Raw genomic sequence first — 16,287 nt, forward strand, 5'->3', positions numbered from 1 at the left:
CTGTGTACCGGAATTGCATAAACAATGTGCAAGGCCTGATGTAGGCTCTCTAAAAATCAGCTTGTTAAACACCAGGACGAATAAATGCAACTTTGTTTCTAGTGTTTGGAAGCAAGAAAGAAATTGTATATAATGCAGAGATGGATGAGAATTTGGGTGCCTACGAACATGGTATCATTCACAACCTATTAAAAATCAAAGTGGGGGAGAGAATGCAGTTCTTGGGTCAGAAGAGTGTTTAACACAAACTGAAAACTGAGCTAGAATTAAGGGGAGATTTTCAAAAGGTACAGCGGGCAGATAGGTGCCCAGCTCTCATTGAAAATCATCAGTTGGGCACTCAACTCCCTCCCATTCATACCTTTGAAAAATCTCTTTCCCCCCCCCCCAAAAAAAACAACAACAACAACAACAACAAAAAACCAAGCCAAAACCTAATTCTACAAAGACAAAAGTTCAGTGTGAAATACCAGAATCTCTCAGTCCAGGTATTTGGCAGAATACAATGATTTCTTCCTGCTCCTGAATCGCAGGCTTTCAGGGTGAGCCAGGTTACTATTGTTGACAGAAGTCCGTTTACTAAGGTGGATCCAAACCAAAGGCACCAAATTGTGCAACTGGCTCTCAAGAATTGTCTCCTGCAGCAGTCTGTAATTTTTATTAGCTTTTGTAAACTGCTGAAAGCAATGATAACCTATTAACGTGATGAAATGTCCTATACCTTAACTGTCTTCTCCAGAAGTCACAGATGGAACTAGAGCAGGGGTTCTCACAACAAAATTTTTGGTGGCCTCAGAATGCAGCCATCAACTCTTGCTGGTGGCCGCTCTGACACTGAGAAGTGGGCCCCCACCAGCCTGAGCCCCACCGCCCCAGGAAAGTGGGGTCAGGAACTCACTGGCTGCCTGCGGAGTCCCAGGTGCCCTATGCCACAGCCAAGCAGGAGCAGGGGAGCTGCCCAGGGGAGCACCCTGGCAACTGAACACCAGAGCTGCCTCTGGTGCCCCCCACACACTGGCCCCATGTGTCTCCAGAGGCGCTGCCCAGAGCCAGCTAGGAGGCTATGTGCAGATCTCTGCTGGCCGCACCAGTGCAAACACCAAGGCAGTGTATCCAAGAGCAGCACCTGAGTGATTCAGGGAGGGGCCACAGCTTTGCCTCCCAATCTCCACCATCCTTTGAAGGCTGTCATGGCCGCAATAAACTCTGCTGCTGGCTGCATGCGGTCACAGTGGTTGCATTTGAGAAATGCTGAGCCAGAGTGATGCAGGAGGCCTGCTGCTTGTTGTGCTTTTCATCAATTTTATGGTCCAGCTTCTTGGCCACTGAATGATTTGGCAGGCGTTGTCTCATTACTTATCCTCTCCACCCTTAGCAGTTGGCATTGTAAACCCCCCTGAGGAGAACCCTCCCTTCTTAGGCTCTAAATCGCTGACCAATTTAGTAGTAGTTGCAGCAACAGCAGCCTGTCTGGTAGTTCTCCAGATTAGGGCCAGTTTTAAAGCACAAAATGTCATTCTGACAAAGTTCTGGATGTACATGGCCTTCAGTCATCAGCAGAACTGCTTGGCCTATAATTCTAGTCTAATTAAAGACCCTCTCCTCCTTCATACTGAAGTACACAGATACACTGTGTGTTCTTTGCTATGCATACAGTACCCTTTCAACATCCGCATGCTGCTAATGACAAAACTTGTTTGGTGTATGTCAGCTATAGAAATCTGTCAAAGTGAACCTTTTTTCTCATCTTTAAGGAAAGCCCAGAAAGATGAACCCGGGAAATCTGCTCAAACTCCTTCCAGTTGCTAATCTTGGTGGGTGGTGGCGAGTAGTAGTGTGGGGGAGTTGGTAATCGGAAATCTGAATTCAGTGGGACTCCCCACCCTTTCCTTTGCTGCAGCGACAAGCATATGACTTGCTTTCTTCGGTTTGAACGCAAGTGGGAAGATCTATTGAAACTACAAATGCTGATTCATATAACTTCTAATGTAATCTTTTCAGCTATCGCTCATCTCTCAACAGTTATATTTAAACAAGCTTCCTGCAGCAATGCTTGCCATTTTGGGATGATAAAAATAAAAGCTCTGAGCCATTTTTTGGCATACTTTGTGATCTCTTCCCAACACAGTACAGCACAAGATTTGTTAAGCAGAAACTGAATTTGTCTTTTCAAAGACACTTAAGTTTCTTAGAGAGCTTAGTGTTTGAAAGGAGAATTGAGTGGCTTTTAACACTAGTGTTTTGAATTCTGTTTACTTATGTTACTATTCATAGTAATTTTCTCTTTACCTTTACTCTTCAGCATCTTTGCTTGCTGAAAATGAAGTTTCATTTTTCTTTTTCACAATTAAACATTTTTTGAATTAAATATACATTATATTTAATGTAATGTTAATATCACATTGTTTAAAATAACAACAATCTCAATAAATGCAAAGCTAAGGTTCCAACAGCAATGTTAAATTGCCTGCATTGCATGTGCGTAATATTGTCTATTCCTGACAAAGTCAGTGCAAGAGTTATGCATAAGCTTAAGTGTTTGCTGGAGAGGAACCTTATTTTTTCCCCCCTTAAATCAAGCAAAGGCAATAACCCTCAGTGGAAACTATGTATGCAACAAGTTTCAAACTTCATGTTTGTCTGAAAAATTCATTTGTGTTTTGTTTTTTTAAACATTTTCCCCCTTTCCTTCTACATACTCTTCCATTATTATTTTTTTAATGCCGGAATAGATTTTGCTCAAAGTGTGTGTGTGTGTGTGTGTGAGAGAGAGTTGTTTGGTTAAATCTCTCACACTTTGGGTTTGGTTTGCGGGTTTTTGTTTTGTTTATTACATAAACAAATCTCTCTTCAGATAAAGACCAAGCATAGAAAACATAATCACCAAACATGAATGTTTCAGAACATTGTCTTTCTAAAAAAGAGGTGATGAAAAAAATGTGTTGCTGTCCTTACTAGAATGGACACAATCAGCACCTGCTTAGAAATTATTTATTTTTAATGTTAATGTTTCCTCAGCTTTGCACCCTAGTCTTCTCTTGCGTGGAATTATTTTTGTGCTTTTAGCTCTTTGCTTCTACTAAATAGGTCTTTTTGCCAAAGCATATTTTAATGAATTAGTCAAATGGATTAGTACAAATAAAGGAAAATCTTTAAATCGGTCAGGATTAAAGCTTTAGAAAAGTGTAAAACCATAGGTGTAACTATCTTTGTGGCAACAATCTTGATTATCTAGAAAGCCATCTTGCTTATCTCTTCTCCCCCCCCCCCCCCCCCACACACACACATTTTGAAAAATGGGAGGAAGGGAGGAAGAAAAACAAAATGGTGGGACTTCCATTTTTTGTTGGTGTTCAGGTGCAAGTTTAAACAGGAATTATATGAATTATGAGGCAGGTTGCATTTATAGCTGCTCTTTTTATATAATCTAAAAATAAACCCCAGATATCTGAGTTTAGTAGAACCATAATTTTAAAACTGCCATGGAAATGCTAAGCAGCGAGGAAAAAGAGTAAACTGTGCATGAATTAAGTGTCCATGACGACTCTGCTGCCAGTATTCCCATTTAGCGGTGACTGGAGCTGGAATTGAAGTGATAGAGCGCTCCCTAGCAGTAATAAGACAGATTGTTAAATTATAGTACTGACGCGCCCAACTCAGTTGAGGTGCATTGTAAATTCTCTGTTCTAACCCAGTGCTGGTAACTCATTTTAGAATAACTCAAATCTTAACTTCTAGAAATACTTGGAAATGGGGAGCGCATCTGCAGCTTCTTCAATTACTTGCACTTAATTAAAGAAAAGGCAGTTATCCAGTAGGCTGCAATAATTGATATAGATCTTGATTCTGCAAAGTGAGCCACCAGAGCAGACCATAGACCCTCATGGAAACCCATGAAACTTTTCATAGGGATAAGGATTTGTACCACTGGCTCCTCTTCCTGGAGCGGCGCCATGATTTGCATTTGAGTGCTATACTGTAGTTGGAAGGATTGACTCTTGGGGAATAAGGCAAGTCCATTAAGACTCACGTACATCTTTCATATTCTGGTCTGTCTGCAATAGTGCTAAATTATTCATTATTAACTCCAATCCTTCCTTGTTGGCCAATTTCCTATCTACAATTTACAGACATCTAGGTATTAAACTGACCTAGCTAAAAAAAAAATTTTTGCTTCTCAAAATCATGGAATTTGCCACCTTCAATATAAAAAGGAGTATCAGACTTGAATTAAATTCTAACAATGCCCATCATCTTTTCAAATAGTGCATCTCCCTAGTGGGACTCCGAGGCGTCCTGGAAAGGGCAGTGGCAGTGAGGGGTCCTTCTTTTTCTTTTTAAGTAAATCTCTTTAAATTACACTAACACATTTTCCCAAATTCAGGAAAGGCAGGTCCTTCACTAATAGAGACAAAATTCTGAGTAAAATTTTCAAAGGCATCTAATTCCCATTTTCAAAAGTGACTTAGGCTCCCAAGTCACTTACGTACTTTTGAATAGTTTATTTTTTAAAAACAGTACAGCATCACTTACTATAACCTTTGCTTAAACTAAAGACTCTATAACCAAGGCTTCACAGACTTGTACATTACTGTAACTATATATCGGTGGGCAGTCTTGTCACAAACCATGAAGAAAAGAGTGAAAGATCCTCTGGATCAATAAAATGGAATTGCCTTCCATCTCCTTGCCTATTTTAGAAAAGAGTGAATTTCAATCCGATGTGAGGTCGCAACAGCTGGTTAGAAGACTTTTGAGACCGTGAAACCATTTTCCCTTTGTTTTACATCCTGCTTGTCATTAGGCAATTTGGTGTGCAGGAACGTGTTTATCATCTAGCTGAAATGGGTTCTGTGTTCCACTGCATAAAAACAGTCATTGTGACTTTTCCCTTCCTTTTAATGTCTATCCTATCCTATCCCCTAGAACTGGAAGGGACCTTGAAAAGTCATCGAGTCCAGCTCCCTGCCTTCACTAGCAGGACCAAGTACTGATTTTGCCCCAGATCCCTAAGTGGCCCCCTCAAGGATTGAACTCACAACCCTGGGTTTAGCAGGCCAATGCTCAAACCACTGAGCTATCCCTCCCCTATCTGTTTCTGTTTAAGATCATATTTGCTCCATCAGGCAATATTTGTAAATTGAACATATATATGCAGTTCTATAACTTGTGGCTGTTTGTTTTGCAGGTTTTCCAGTGTTCTTACAAAATAAAGATGAGATGGGGCCCAGGGCACTTAGTTCCTTTATCTAATAAATTACTATATTTATAGCACATTAATTTAATAGTACAGAATAATCTAGTAATCCTACAATCCAGCAAGAGGGTTTTTCATGGTTACAATGACAAAGAATCAGTCAAGGCTATGTAATTGGTATAATTATGTTCTTATTTCAGTTTATGAAACATAATTTGAGAGATGTAATCGCACTAAAATAAAACTGATGAGTGGGGAAATTGATAGTGTGTGTGGTGGCGGGAAGGAAGGACCATAATTAGATTGGAGGAGGGGAAAATGTCCTCCTGTTGCCATTTGTCGTTGCCTGAGTGCTGTTGAATGAAGTTTACAGAATATATATTTATTCTGAAGTATGCTTCTGGGCAACTCCCCTCCACCCATAACTAGACCAAAAACATGTAGGCCTCAGTCCCACAAAAGCCTAAGCATATGCTTAACTTTAAGCACATGAGAAGTCCCTTGGAGTCCAGTTGCTGTAAATTTAATGGAACTACTCACATGCTTAAATTTAAGCATGTGTTTCAATACTTTGCATGATTGGGGCCTTTGCGGAGAGTAAATGTGCACGCTGGCCCGTTTCCCCAAGGAGAATGTTTTTGTAACTGCAGTATTGTTGCAATTTTCCCATGGTCCACTAATTTAATGAGAAGGGGGAAATTTTCAGATACAATTTCTTGAACTCTTTCAAGCCATTGTTTGTCATGTTTATCTCATTATCATTGTATTTGAACTAGAGTTCTTAGAGGGTTGTTGCTTTTTTTAAAAAAAATTATTTCCTGGCATTAAGGGAAGAGCTGTGGAACTTTTCCACATATGAGTGCAGTTGACTGAAATGGTGAGATCCTCCAGTAACTCCCTCACTCTGTGAGCAGAGCAAAGAGAGAAATGAAACCATGGCATATTGAGTTGTGGAGGATTAAACTATCTTCTATAGATCAAAGGAAGAACTGTGTCTAGTTATCATGCCCATTGGTGGTAGGTTTTAAAACCCTAGGTGGTGATAGAGCTGCTCAAAGAATGGAAAAACTAAAAATCTGCAAAAAGTGCAGTTTTTTCTTTTCCTAATTTATTTTCATTGAAATTCCAATGTTTTCAAAAATTTCCTGTGATGTCCACTAGACAGATATGTAGCAGAGTTCCAGTAGGAATTGGAAGAAAATACATTCTCCCTGGCAGTATTTAATTCCTAGGATAGATAGCCCAGTCTTCTTAAACCTTCATGTTCCCTCACTATTTCCGAATTATTGCCTCCAGAAGACATGCTGGAAAAAGTAAACCGTGCTACTGAGAGTGATGCCCAATATTACTGCTTAAGAGAGGGGTTCATTAGGCAAGTTACCGTAGGGCCCAGCACCTTTTTGTAAGTATATGCAATTCCCTGAAGTGGCTGAAGCATCTCTAGGCTGTGATTGGCTTACCTTTAATAAACCTGGAACTACCTGTGTCATTATCACACCATGTTGCTTCCCCCCCCCCCTTTTCTCATTGCACATCAAGATGTAGACTGGGAGTTTCATGAAGAATTTCAGAGAATTCTCCACCCCCTTTTCTCTAAGGCTTTCCAGTAGGTTCTGATGTGAAATGATAGCATCATAGAGTTAGAAGGGACCACAAGGATCATCTAGTCTAACCCTGCCAAGATGCAGGATCTGTTGTGTCGAAACCATCCAAGACAAATGGCTCTATCTAGCCTCCTTTTGAAAACCTCCAGTAAAGGAGTTTCCAGCCTCCCTAGGCAGTCTGTTCCATTGTCCACTGATAAAGAGACATTGATGCTTCCAGAGTTCTAGCAGCAGAGAAGTGGCTTTGTCTCAATGCACAGACACTACCAGCTTAACATGCTGATTTATTTTGCTGGCATCTGGCCATGGGAAGGCATGCCACTGAACATCAAAGTTTAGATATGTTTTCATCAGGCTGTGCATATTGGAAAAGGGAGCTAGAGGATATGTGTTTAAAATAACCCTGTAGAAATGGAGAGAGAACTCCTTTTTAGAAATCTGGGATGAGGGAGAGATTGCTGCTTTAAAAAGGAGTAGGCCTTGGGAAATAATGCAAGAAGTGTATTTAATGAACAGAACAAAGTTTTAAACAGTAAGATAACCAAAAAAAAAGAGAGCAACCAGCCACTGCTGAAATCTGGAAGCTTGGTGGTAAACATTTTACATTCGTAACCCCATCTCTGGGTTCTAATCATTAAGTATCGTAAGTGATCACTTCAGAGCATTCTTACTGTAGATGAGGCAGTGAGATGTGGTGGATGTATGCCATAAAGAGTTACATCGCTTTCAAATGTTGCTTTCCTCACTGAAAACTACAAATACTGTTCTCCAATATGCTCCTTTATCTTCTCTGTTTCTTGCTACTAGGAAGGCACTGCCTCTAGCTGAGGGTAAGAAATGCACCTTCTGCTGCAGCTATCTTTGGTACCTCTGCATTAATTGGTTGCAAGGGAGTGCTTCAGAATAATTCTGTCTGGGTTCCCTATTTATGTAACAGCCTTGAGCGCTGTATGTATCTTGTGTATCGGCTGTCAAGTGATTGTCTGGAGGCTTTTCTTGAGTTCTGGTGGCCTTCTACATTATGTGCAGTGTGGTGCCTACCACTAGGCAAGAGTCTTAAAGAGGATATTTTAAACTCTAAAGGCCTATGAAGACTGGCTGGAGGTAACTTTGTTCATATTACTTAACGTGTTTTCATTTTCAGCTACATTTATCAATGGGATCACATGGCTAGTAGGAGTGAGTTGATTAGATGTATGATACAGTCATTACCACTTGCAATTTGGTATGTCACTAGTGTCATGGCTTTTTTTTTTTTTTTTTTTCATTTACAGATTTATTAGTGCAGACTATATATGTAATATGTTTCATACAAATATCTGCTGGATATCTCCTTGGATAAAAATTAATGCCAGTATGATACATTCACATGACAATTATCCTTGTCACACCATACATTGAATACTCAGTTTCTGGGGTGGGCAGGAAGGAGGTAATTTTTAAAATCTTTTTAGAGTGCACATTGACTTACTTTTGAATTTATGTAAGAACTTGCTAATATGAAGGACTGAATTAATAAACCCAAGGGTTAAGGAAACAGTAGACATGCTTGTCTGGCTCCACGAGAGGCTGAACAAGCTTGGCATTGAGGCAAATTTTTCTTTGATATTTTCCTTATGACTTATTCTAGTGGAATGTTCCTTAGGTTCTAATTCTCCTGATTCATTTTGGATTAGAATAGGCACTGACTTTTCTCATGGGTGATTAACTACAAGCATTATCTATCAGCTACCAAATGGGCTTTAAATGGTTTCTGCTTTTTGAAGATAAGTAGGTTATTTACAAACTAACTTTCCTCATTAAAATAGTGTGCCTAGGTATTATGAAAGCCTGACCCAGGACTGAAGGAAGGGTTTAGGCAAGGGGAATTAATAATAAATTTATATTGCAGTAGCACTCAGGAGCCCCAGTCATGGACCAGAACCCCCGTGTTTTAGATGCTGTACAAACACCTAACTAAAGAAGTATCTGTCCCACAGAGATTACAATCTAAATCAGGGATTGGCAACCCTTGGGATGCGGCTCGCCAGGGTAAGCACCCTGCTAGGCCAGTTTGTTTACCTGCCACGTCCGCAGGTTCAGCTGATCGCGGCTCCCACTGGCCGCGGTTCGCCACTCCAGGCCAATGGGGGCTGCGGGAAGCGGCATGGGCTGAGGGATGTGCTGGCTGCCGCTTCCCGCCACCCCCATTGGCCTGGAGCAGCGAACCGCGGCCAGTGGGAACCGCAATCAGCCGAACCTGCGGACGCGACAGGTAAACAAACCGGCCCGGCCCGCCAGGGTGCTTACCCTGGCGAGCTGCGTGCCAAAGGTTGCCGATCCCTGATCTAAGCAATCTCCAGAGTCTGACTCTGGAGATCTAGTTGAAACCTGTTTTGATAAATACGGACACTTTTTTAAATTATTGTTGAACTTTTTGTTTGCTGTGGTGTTTAATAAACTGGTACTTTCTAACCATCAGAATTGCTTTTACACGCATTTTCTTCAAAAGGGCAACCTAGAAGCTTCACAGTATATACATATTACTATGACTTGTCTTTTCTCCTTCAATACTGTGAATCTTATAATCCCTTGGAAATACAGATATCTTCTTCCAAAAAGACACTACCAATATTTCTCATGTTTTTATTCAATTCTTTTGCCATATAGATGACTCTTATCTTTGGGGAACAATGTTAGACTGTCAGAGAGATTAAAGCTGATGTTTTCATCATTTTCTGTGACACACTTTACAGTTTAAATTTTTAAATGGTGGAAAAGAAGTCCACAATTAGTTTAAACATATTTTCCAGCAAATAGAGTAGGTAGAAATGAAAGCACTTTAATTGGGTTAACACTGACTTTCAGGGGAAAATCGGTTTGTTTTTTGTTTTTGTGTTTTTTCATCTCTGATACAACATTTATCAAAAAAATTATTTGAGAATTTTGTTTGCCAGCTAAATGTATTGTATTATTTTAAAATACCACACAGAAAATTGCTGACTTAATGTGCAAAGGTTAGTGCACTAGGAGTGCTGCAATGACTTCCATTGGGGGGTTGTTGGGTTTTGTTTTTGTTTTGTTTGTTTGTTTTTTGCCTTCCCTGTTCCTACATTCATAAAGTGGACTTTAGTGACAAAACTTGCATCTTATTCTGTCTCCACATTTAAATGCTCACAATAGCACTTTTTACCCTAATTAACTCTGCGCCAGCTGCAAGTCTTCATTTTTCAAAACAATAACAAAGTTTCTTAATTATGTTGCTTTCATACTGCCGTTTTCCAGCTTTTTCTAACGTTAATCTCTTCTCCCTTTCTTCTGCCATGAGCTATAAGGACATTGAGACTCTGCAGTGACTTTGTAACATTGAGAGATACAAGAAATAAAACCAAACATCAGAGTGGTAGCCGTGTTAGTCTGAATCTGTAAAAAGCAACAGAGGGTCCTGTGGCACCTTTAAGACTAACAGAAGTATTGGGAAAGCTTTCGTGGGTAAGAACCAAACAGTAAATTGTCGTCGTGAATTAGTGAAACCTTCAGCAGTAGCACTAGAATCTCCAAGTTGGTGTCTTTGTAAGGGAAGTGGAAGTCTATCGACTGTATTTGCTGACGTATTTTTACCAATTGTTTTAGTTTTAATATAGGAACAATTAGACTGGTTATTCTTAAATTATAATTATTTTATAACCTCTCTAGGAGCAGACAGAAGAGAGTCCCCTCTGAAACGGGACTAGATCAAAGTGCATTAACAAACTCTTAATGCATGTCAGCAGGGTCCACACAGACAGTTATTCCATGGTAGGCTAATGTAGGGTAGGTTCATAGATTTTTAAGGCCAGAAGGGACCATCATGATCCTCTAGTCTGACCTCCTGCACATCACAGGCCACAGAACCTCACCCCCTGCTCCTGTAATAAGCCAATAATCGCTGTCTGAGTTACTAGAGTCCTCAAATCTTGGTTTAAGGTCTTTGAGTTACAGGGAATCCACCATTTTATTCTAGTTCAAATCAGCAAGTGACCCATCCCCCACTGCAGAGGAAGGCAAAAAAAAAACAATCCCAAGGTCTCTGCCCACCCAAAGCTTGCACCCCCCAGCTTGCTGTGACATAACTGTTTTGTATAGACAATTCCTTAGTGTAACTGAAGTACTGATTGACTGATAGCTTAGTAAGACAATTTGGCTCTTTAATATTTTTGCGGTGGTAAGTTTCATAGGTGGTGGTCTAAAACAAAACATCACAGAAAAGCCCTGTCGTTGTTGGGCATGTTTTTGATTTCTCTCTCCCTCACGCTTTCATACTGACTGCCAAGTCTTGGAGGAAGAGCATGTCAATACAAGACCTTGAGATACTAATCATCTTAAACTTCATGAAGGAGAGAGTTTAAAGAGGAGTGCAGAAGATTACCAAAAGATGCAGGGGTTTCTGCAATCTCTCATGCACAAATCTGGAATTCCTCAGCTGGTCAATGACATTGTGAAGCATCATTTGGAAGCACCAGTCAAAGAACAGAAAAGATTTGAGGCAGAGGACACTGTTTATTTCCAATCTTCCCCACAGCTCTACCTTGTTCAGAGCTGATCACAGAAGCCTGCTCCTGTTTTGCTGTGTGTGGAGGCATTGTTTGGGTTTTTTCTTCTCAATAAGCTAAATCAGGGAAATTTAAGGAGGAAAAAAAACAAAAACTTGCTGTTTGAGGAATACCACTGCTGTAGAGTCTCTCATTTCTCTCAGGACTCCAAACTAGGGTTGCCGGGCATCCAGTTTTCGACTAGAATGCCTGGTCGAAAAGGATTCCTGATGGCTCCAGTCAGCACTGCTGACCAGGCTGCTAAAAATCTGGTTGGCGGTGCAGCAGGGCTAAGGCAGGCTCCCTGCCTGCCCAGGCTCCAGGCAGCTCCCAGAAGCGGCCGGCATGTCTGACCCCTAGGTGGAGGGGCGATCAGGGAAGCTCCCTGTGCTGCCTCCGCCCCCAGTGCTGGCTCCGGGAATCACTGCCAATGGGAGCTGTGGGGGTAACACTTGCGGGGACGGGCAGCACGCAGATCCCCCAGACCCGAAATCCCTCATCCCCAGCCCCACCCCAGAGCCCACAGCCAGAGCCCTCACCCCCTCCTGCACCCCCACTCCCTGCCCCAGCCCTGAGCTCCCTCCTGCACCCCAAATCCCTCATCTCCAGCCCCACCCCAGAGCCCACACCCCCAGATGAAGCTCGCACCCCCTCACACAACCCAACCCTCTGCCCCAGGCCAGAGCCCCCTCCTGCACTCTGAACCCCTCATTTCCGGCCCCACCCTGGAGCCCGCACCTCCAGCTGGAGCCCTCACCCCTTCCTGCATCCCAACCCCCTGCTCCAGGCCAGTGAAAGTGAGTGAGGATGTGGGAGAGCAAGCGATGGCAGGATGGATGGAGTGAGCAGGGGCGGGGCTTCAGAGAAGGGGCATGGCAGAGTTGTTCGTTTTTGTGCCATTAGAAAGTTGGCAACCCTGATCCAAACCAAATGATGAGTATGGTACTGATTATCTTATCCCTTTTCTTATTGAATTAAAAAAACATTATCTGAAGCTGCCCCAGAATTCAGCACAGCTGTGCTTAGTAATATGCCTTAGAAATCCGGGAGCACTTGCCACAGAATTTAGGTCTAATGTGCCCAGAATATCCTGGCTGGGTCCTGACAGTGATGGTTCAATAGACTCTCAGTGCACTTTATAAATTAGAGCCTGCTTGTGGTCATGAACTGTTAAACGTTGCCATTTTGCAAGCATGTCAGCCAACTAACAGTGAAGTTAAAGTGGTGATTTCAAACCACAAGAGTGGGAAACTTCAAGTGGGCAGCGGTCACCCTGTAAACAGTGTTACAAAACATTTCCTGCATTGGACTTCAGAGTGGGTAGAAGGGTGCATGAATGCTTAACTTTTTCTAAATCAGCTTCAAGTTCCTTTTATTGGAAAAAAATATATTTTGTTAAGCATCTGCTTGTAAAGAGAGACTGCCATCTTTGTAAGATGGCTATTTAAAAGATTTAATAAGGAGCTGGAAACTGATCAAGAGAGACACATTTTGTGTGAACTCAGAGTCAACTATTTAAAACCAAGGTAAAGTGAGCTTTATAGATATTAAAAGCACTAACCTTGATGAAAAGGCAAAGGGGGGAAATGTCACCCAAAATAAGAGCAGGAGAACCTAATTTCTTCAAAATGCAACATCCCTAATCAAAACTGTTAAATCAGTAATAAAACTGTATAGACCAGGCCCAATTTGTCATGTAGTTCACCACACAGCTGTTCTATATGCCATATTATTTCTTATACCTCACTCATTATTGTAGCATCTGATGGTAGCAATGTTCAGTCACTACTAATCTGGCTCATATATGAAGTAGTCACATAAAAGGGAAAGTTTTCCTCTCTTCTCCTCCCCCCCTCCCCCACTATTATCCGATGCCTGGGCCATCCAGTCTTGGGGGGTGGGTGGGGAGTTGTTTTAATTTGACTTTAAAGAATGGTAGGGCTATTTTTGCTATAACTTTTTTAAGCTAAGTATCTCATTTAAATATAAGGTGAATTAGGTAAGAAAAATACCGTGTTTTAGATGGAAAAGGGGATATTTTGGTAGAAACCTTATAGTAAGTCTTCCATTAAATTGTCTTACAGAGAAAATACACGATTGATTTTCGAAAAGATCCTCTGATAAGCACATCTAAATTCCGGTTTAGAGCAGCACAGAGAGGTGTTGTCTGACGATCTGGGGAAGACAGTACTGTATTAGGTTATATTTGGACACTTATTTTAAAGAACTAGCTTTTTCAAAAAGGAAGCTTGAATTCTTTAAAAATGTGAGCCTTAAGCTTCTCCATTTACTAGGGTTGTTCTAATCCATCTTGTCTCTGAATGTATTTTTCAAGCCTTTAAAACAAAACAAAAAAAACCTGCTCAATGCACAAGGAGACTAAAACACTACTGGAGTGTAAGCTGGCACAACTATTTATTTAAGGCAGTGATTTATTTAAGGCAGTGGAGTCACATGCATTTACATCAGTAATAAAATCTTCCTCCATGGTGTAGAAACTTCCTTACTTTTCTAAGCCCTTCCTCCTACCATGGAAATTCTTAGGCTGCTTTGTCTATGAGCAGTCAAGTCTGAAGCGATACACAACTTGCACAATACTTTTCAAAACCTGAAAAAAAAAAAAAAATGTTTGTTTTTGTTGTCTCCTTTGTTGGGTGAAAAACTGTTGCCATGGCAACCGTTGCCGACACTGCAAATCCGTCATTCAGGGTTTCCATCAAGTTTTTTTGTGCACACTGCAACCACCACTGTTATTAGACAAGCTATTAATTAATCTTCCTGCCACTCACTTAGTCACAGAAGTGACGTAGTTACCAATTTCTAACTCCAGGTACAGTTAGTCATGCCCACCTGTAGGTAGCTACGTTTGCACAATTCTTGGCTAAAAATGAAAGCAACTTCTGGAATTGCAAATGTGCACTGTATCTAAATTCTTAAGGAATGGGATTATTTAATCTTTAAAGAGACGCTTGATGCGGCATTTAAACTGTGTTCTTTACCAGCAGTCAGATAGTGGTATGACTTTAAAACAAGTACTTAGAACCCACCGTTTTGCTGTTTCTCTCTGACATTTGAAAATTATCCTAAAGCAGTTAAGTTAATTTCTGATAACATATAGCAGTGCAGTCCAGCTACATTACCAAAGGCTTTCTTATAGATTCTTGACTCGTGTAACCAAATAACATGGACTATATCCAATGCTCATGTGTTTTTGGTTTGTTTCTCTTAGGAATCTCCTTGGGGCCCAGAAGATGCCATTGGAATGCATATGGGTAAACAATGACTCTTGCCTTTCTCGCCCGTCTTCCGATACACTTGCTTAATTCCCTTTGGATGGTGTTCTAACTGAATAGACACAAAACAATCTGTCTCTGGGATCATGAGTGAAGAAAAGAGCTTGGGTGTGTCCCAGAAAGTATTGTCACCTTCAAGAAGTACCAGCAGTTGCTCCTCTAAGCAGGGAAGTCGACAGGTAAAGTAAACTTCACTAGCTCCTGTTTGTTTAGGGTGGGGAGGGGGACTTCAAAGTATTAGGAGAAATGGTCCGTTCTAGTGACCTTGTTGAACAAAATTATGTGTTTAAGGGTCTGTTGTGCAGTTGTTGGTGGTCCTTTTTTTTTTTTTTCTTTTTCTTTTTCCATTTTCCTCTTTTTTTGCCAGTGGCAGCATCTTGTCTTCAGTCAAGTGAAATAAACACACATTACTGAGTAGCAGATACTTATAACGTTGGAAAGGGCAACCAGGAATTCAGTTAATACTGTGCTCTCACTCTCTAGATGCAGTGTGCCTATAGGGGTGGGTGAACTTTTTGTCCCGAGGGCCCCATCTGGATATGGAAATTGTATAGTGTGCCATGAATGCTCATGAAATTGGGGGTTGGGGTGTGAGAGAGGGTGAGGGCTCTGGCTGGGGGTGCAGGCTCTGGGGTGCAGGAGGGTGGGACCGAGGGGTTCGGAGGGTGGGAGGGGGTAAGGGGTTGGAGTGCAGGAGGGGATTGGGGCGCAGGCTTCATGCAGCGCTTACCTCAAGCAGCTCCCGGAAGCAGCGGAACGTCCCCCCTCCGCCTCCTACATGGAGGCGCAGCCAGGCAGCTCTGTGCGTTGCCTCGTCCGCAGGCGCCACCCCTGCAGCTCCCATTTGCTGGCCAATGGGGGCTGCTGGGGCGGCGCTTGGGGTGGGGGCAGTGTCTGGAGCCCCCTGGCTGCCCCTACGCGTAGGAGTCAGAGGGGGGACATGCTGCTGCTGCTTCCGGGAGCCACGCAAAGCAAGTCCCCAACCCCGCTCCCCAGCAGGGGCTCAAGGGCTGGATTAAAATGTCTGAAGGGCCGGATGCGGCCCCCGGGCCGTCGTTTGTCCACTCGTGGCCTATAGTCTGCTGCTGAATGCTTGGCTTCTGTGGTTTGGTGCTTAGAACCCCTAAATCTCCTGTAGAGAAGGTCACCCCAGTGGTAGCATATTGTGTAGCTGCCTACTCAAGCCTTCAGAGGGTGGGTGGGTGTGGGTGTGGGTGTGTGTGTGTGTGTGTGTGTGTGTGTGTAGTAATAGTATTTCAGTTAGGAGCGTTCTTTATCTGCATATGTTGCTAATATTGATACTGAAAATCTGCCCATGAGTGCAGATTGTTGCTGTGGCATTAGGGTTGCCAACTGTCTAATCACACAAACCCATACACCCCTGCCCCTTCTCTGAGGTCCCACCCTGCTCACTTCATCCCCCCCTCGCCCCCCCGTCGCTTGCTGTCCCCCACCCTCACTCAGTTTCACGGGGCTGGGGCATGAGGTTGGGGTGTGATGGGGGTTGCAGGCTCTGAGCTGGGGCCGAGGGATTCGGAGTGTGGGAGGGGGCTCCGGGCTGAGCCTGGGGCAGGGGGTTGGGGTGCGGGAGGGGGTGAGGGATGCCGGCTCCGGCTGGGCAGCATTTACCTTGAGTGGCTCCC

General features: G+C 42.5%; 1 protein-coding gene across 1 annotated transcript in view; it reads left to right on the forward strand.

The window, feature by feature from the left end:
- OSBPL3 (oxysterol binding protein like 3) overlaps positions 1–16,287 on the forward strand; it is a 119,456-nt gene that overhangs the window by 32,975 nt on the left and 70,194 nt on the right. Inside the window, exon 2 of the mRNA XM_065398601.1 lies at positions 14,581–14,823. Coding sequence (XP_065254673.1) covers positions 14,731–14,823 — 93 coding nt within the window. The 5' untranslated portion in view covers positions 14,581–14,730. The remainder of the gene's footprint in view (positions 1–14,580; positions 14,824–16,287) is intronic.

This window comes from Emys orbicularis, chromosome 2 (genome assembly GCF_028017835.1).
Source record: "Emys orbicularis isolate rEmyOrb1 chromosome 2, rEmyOrb1.hap1, whole genome shotgun sequence".
NCBI lineage: Eukaryota > Metazoa > Chordata > Testudines > Emydidae > Emys > Emys orbicularis.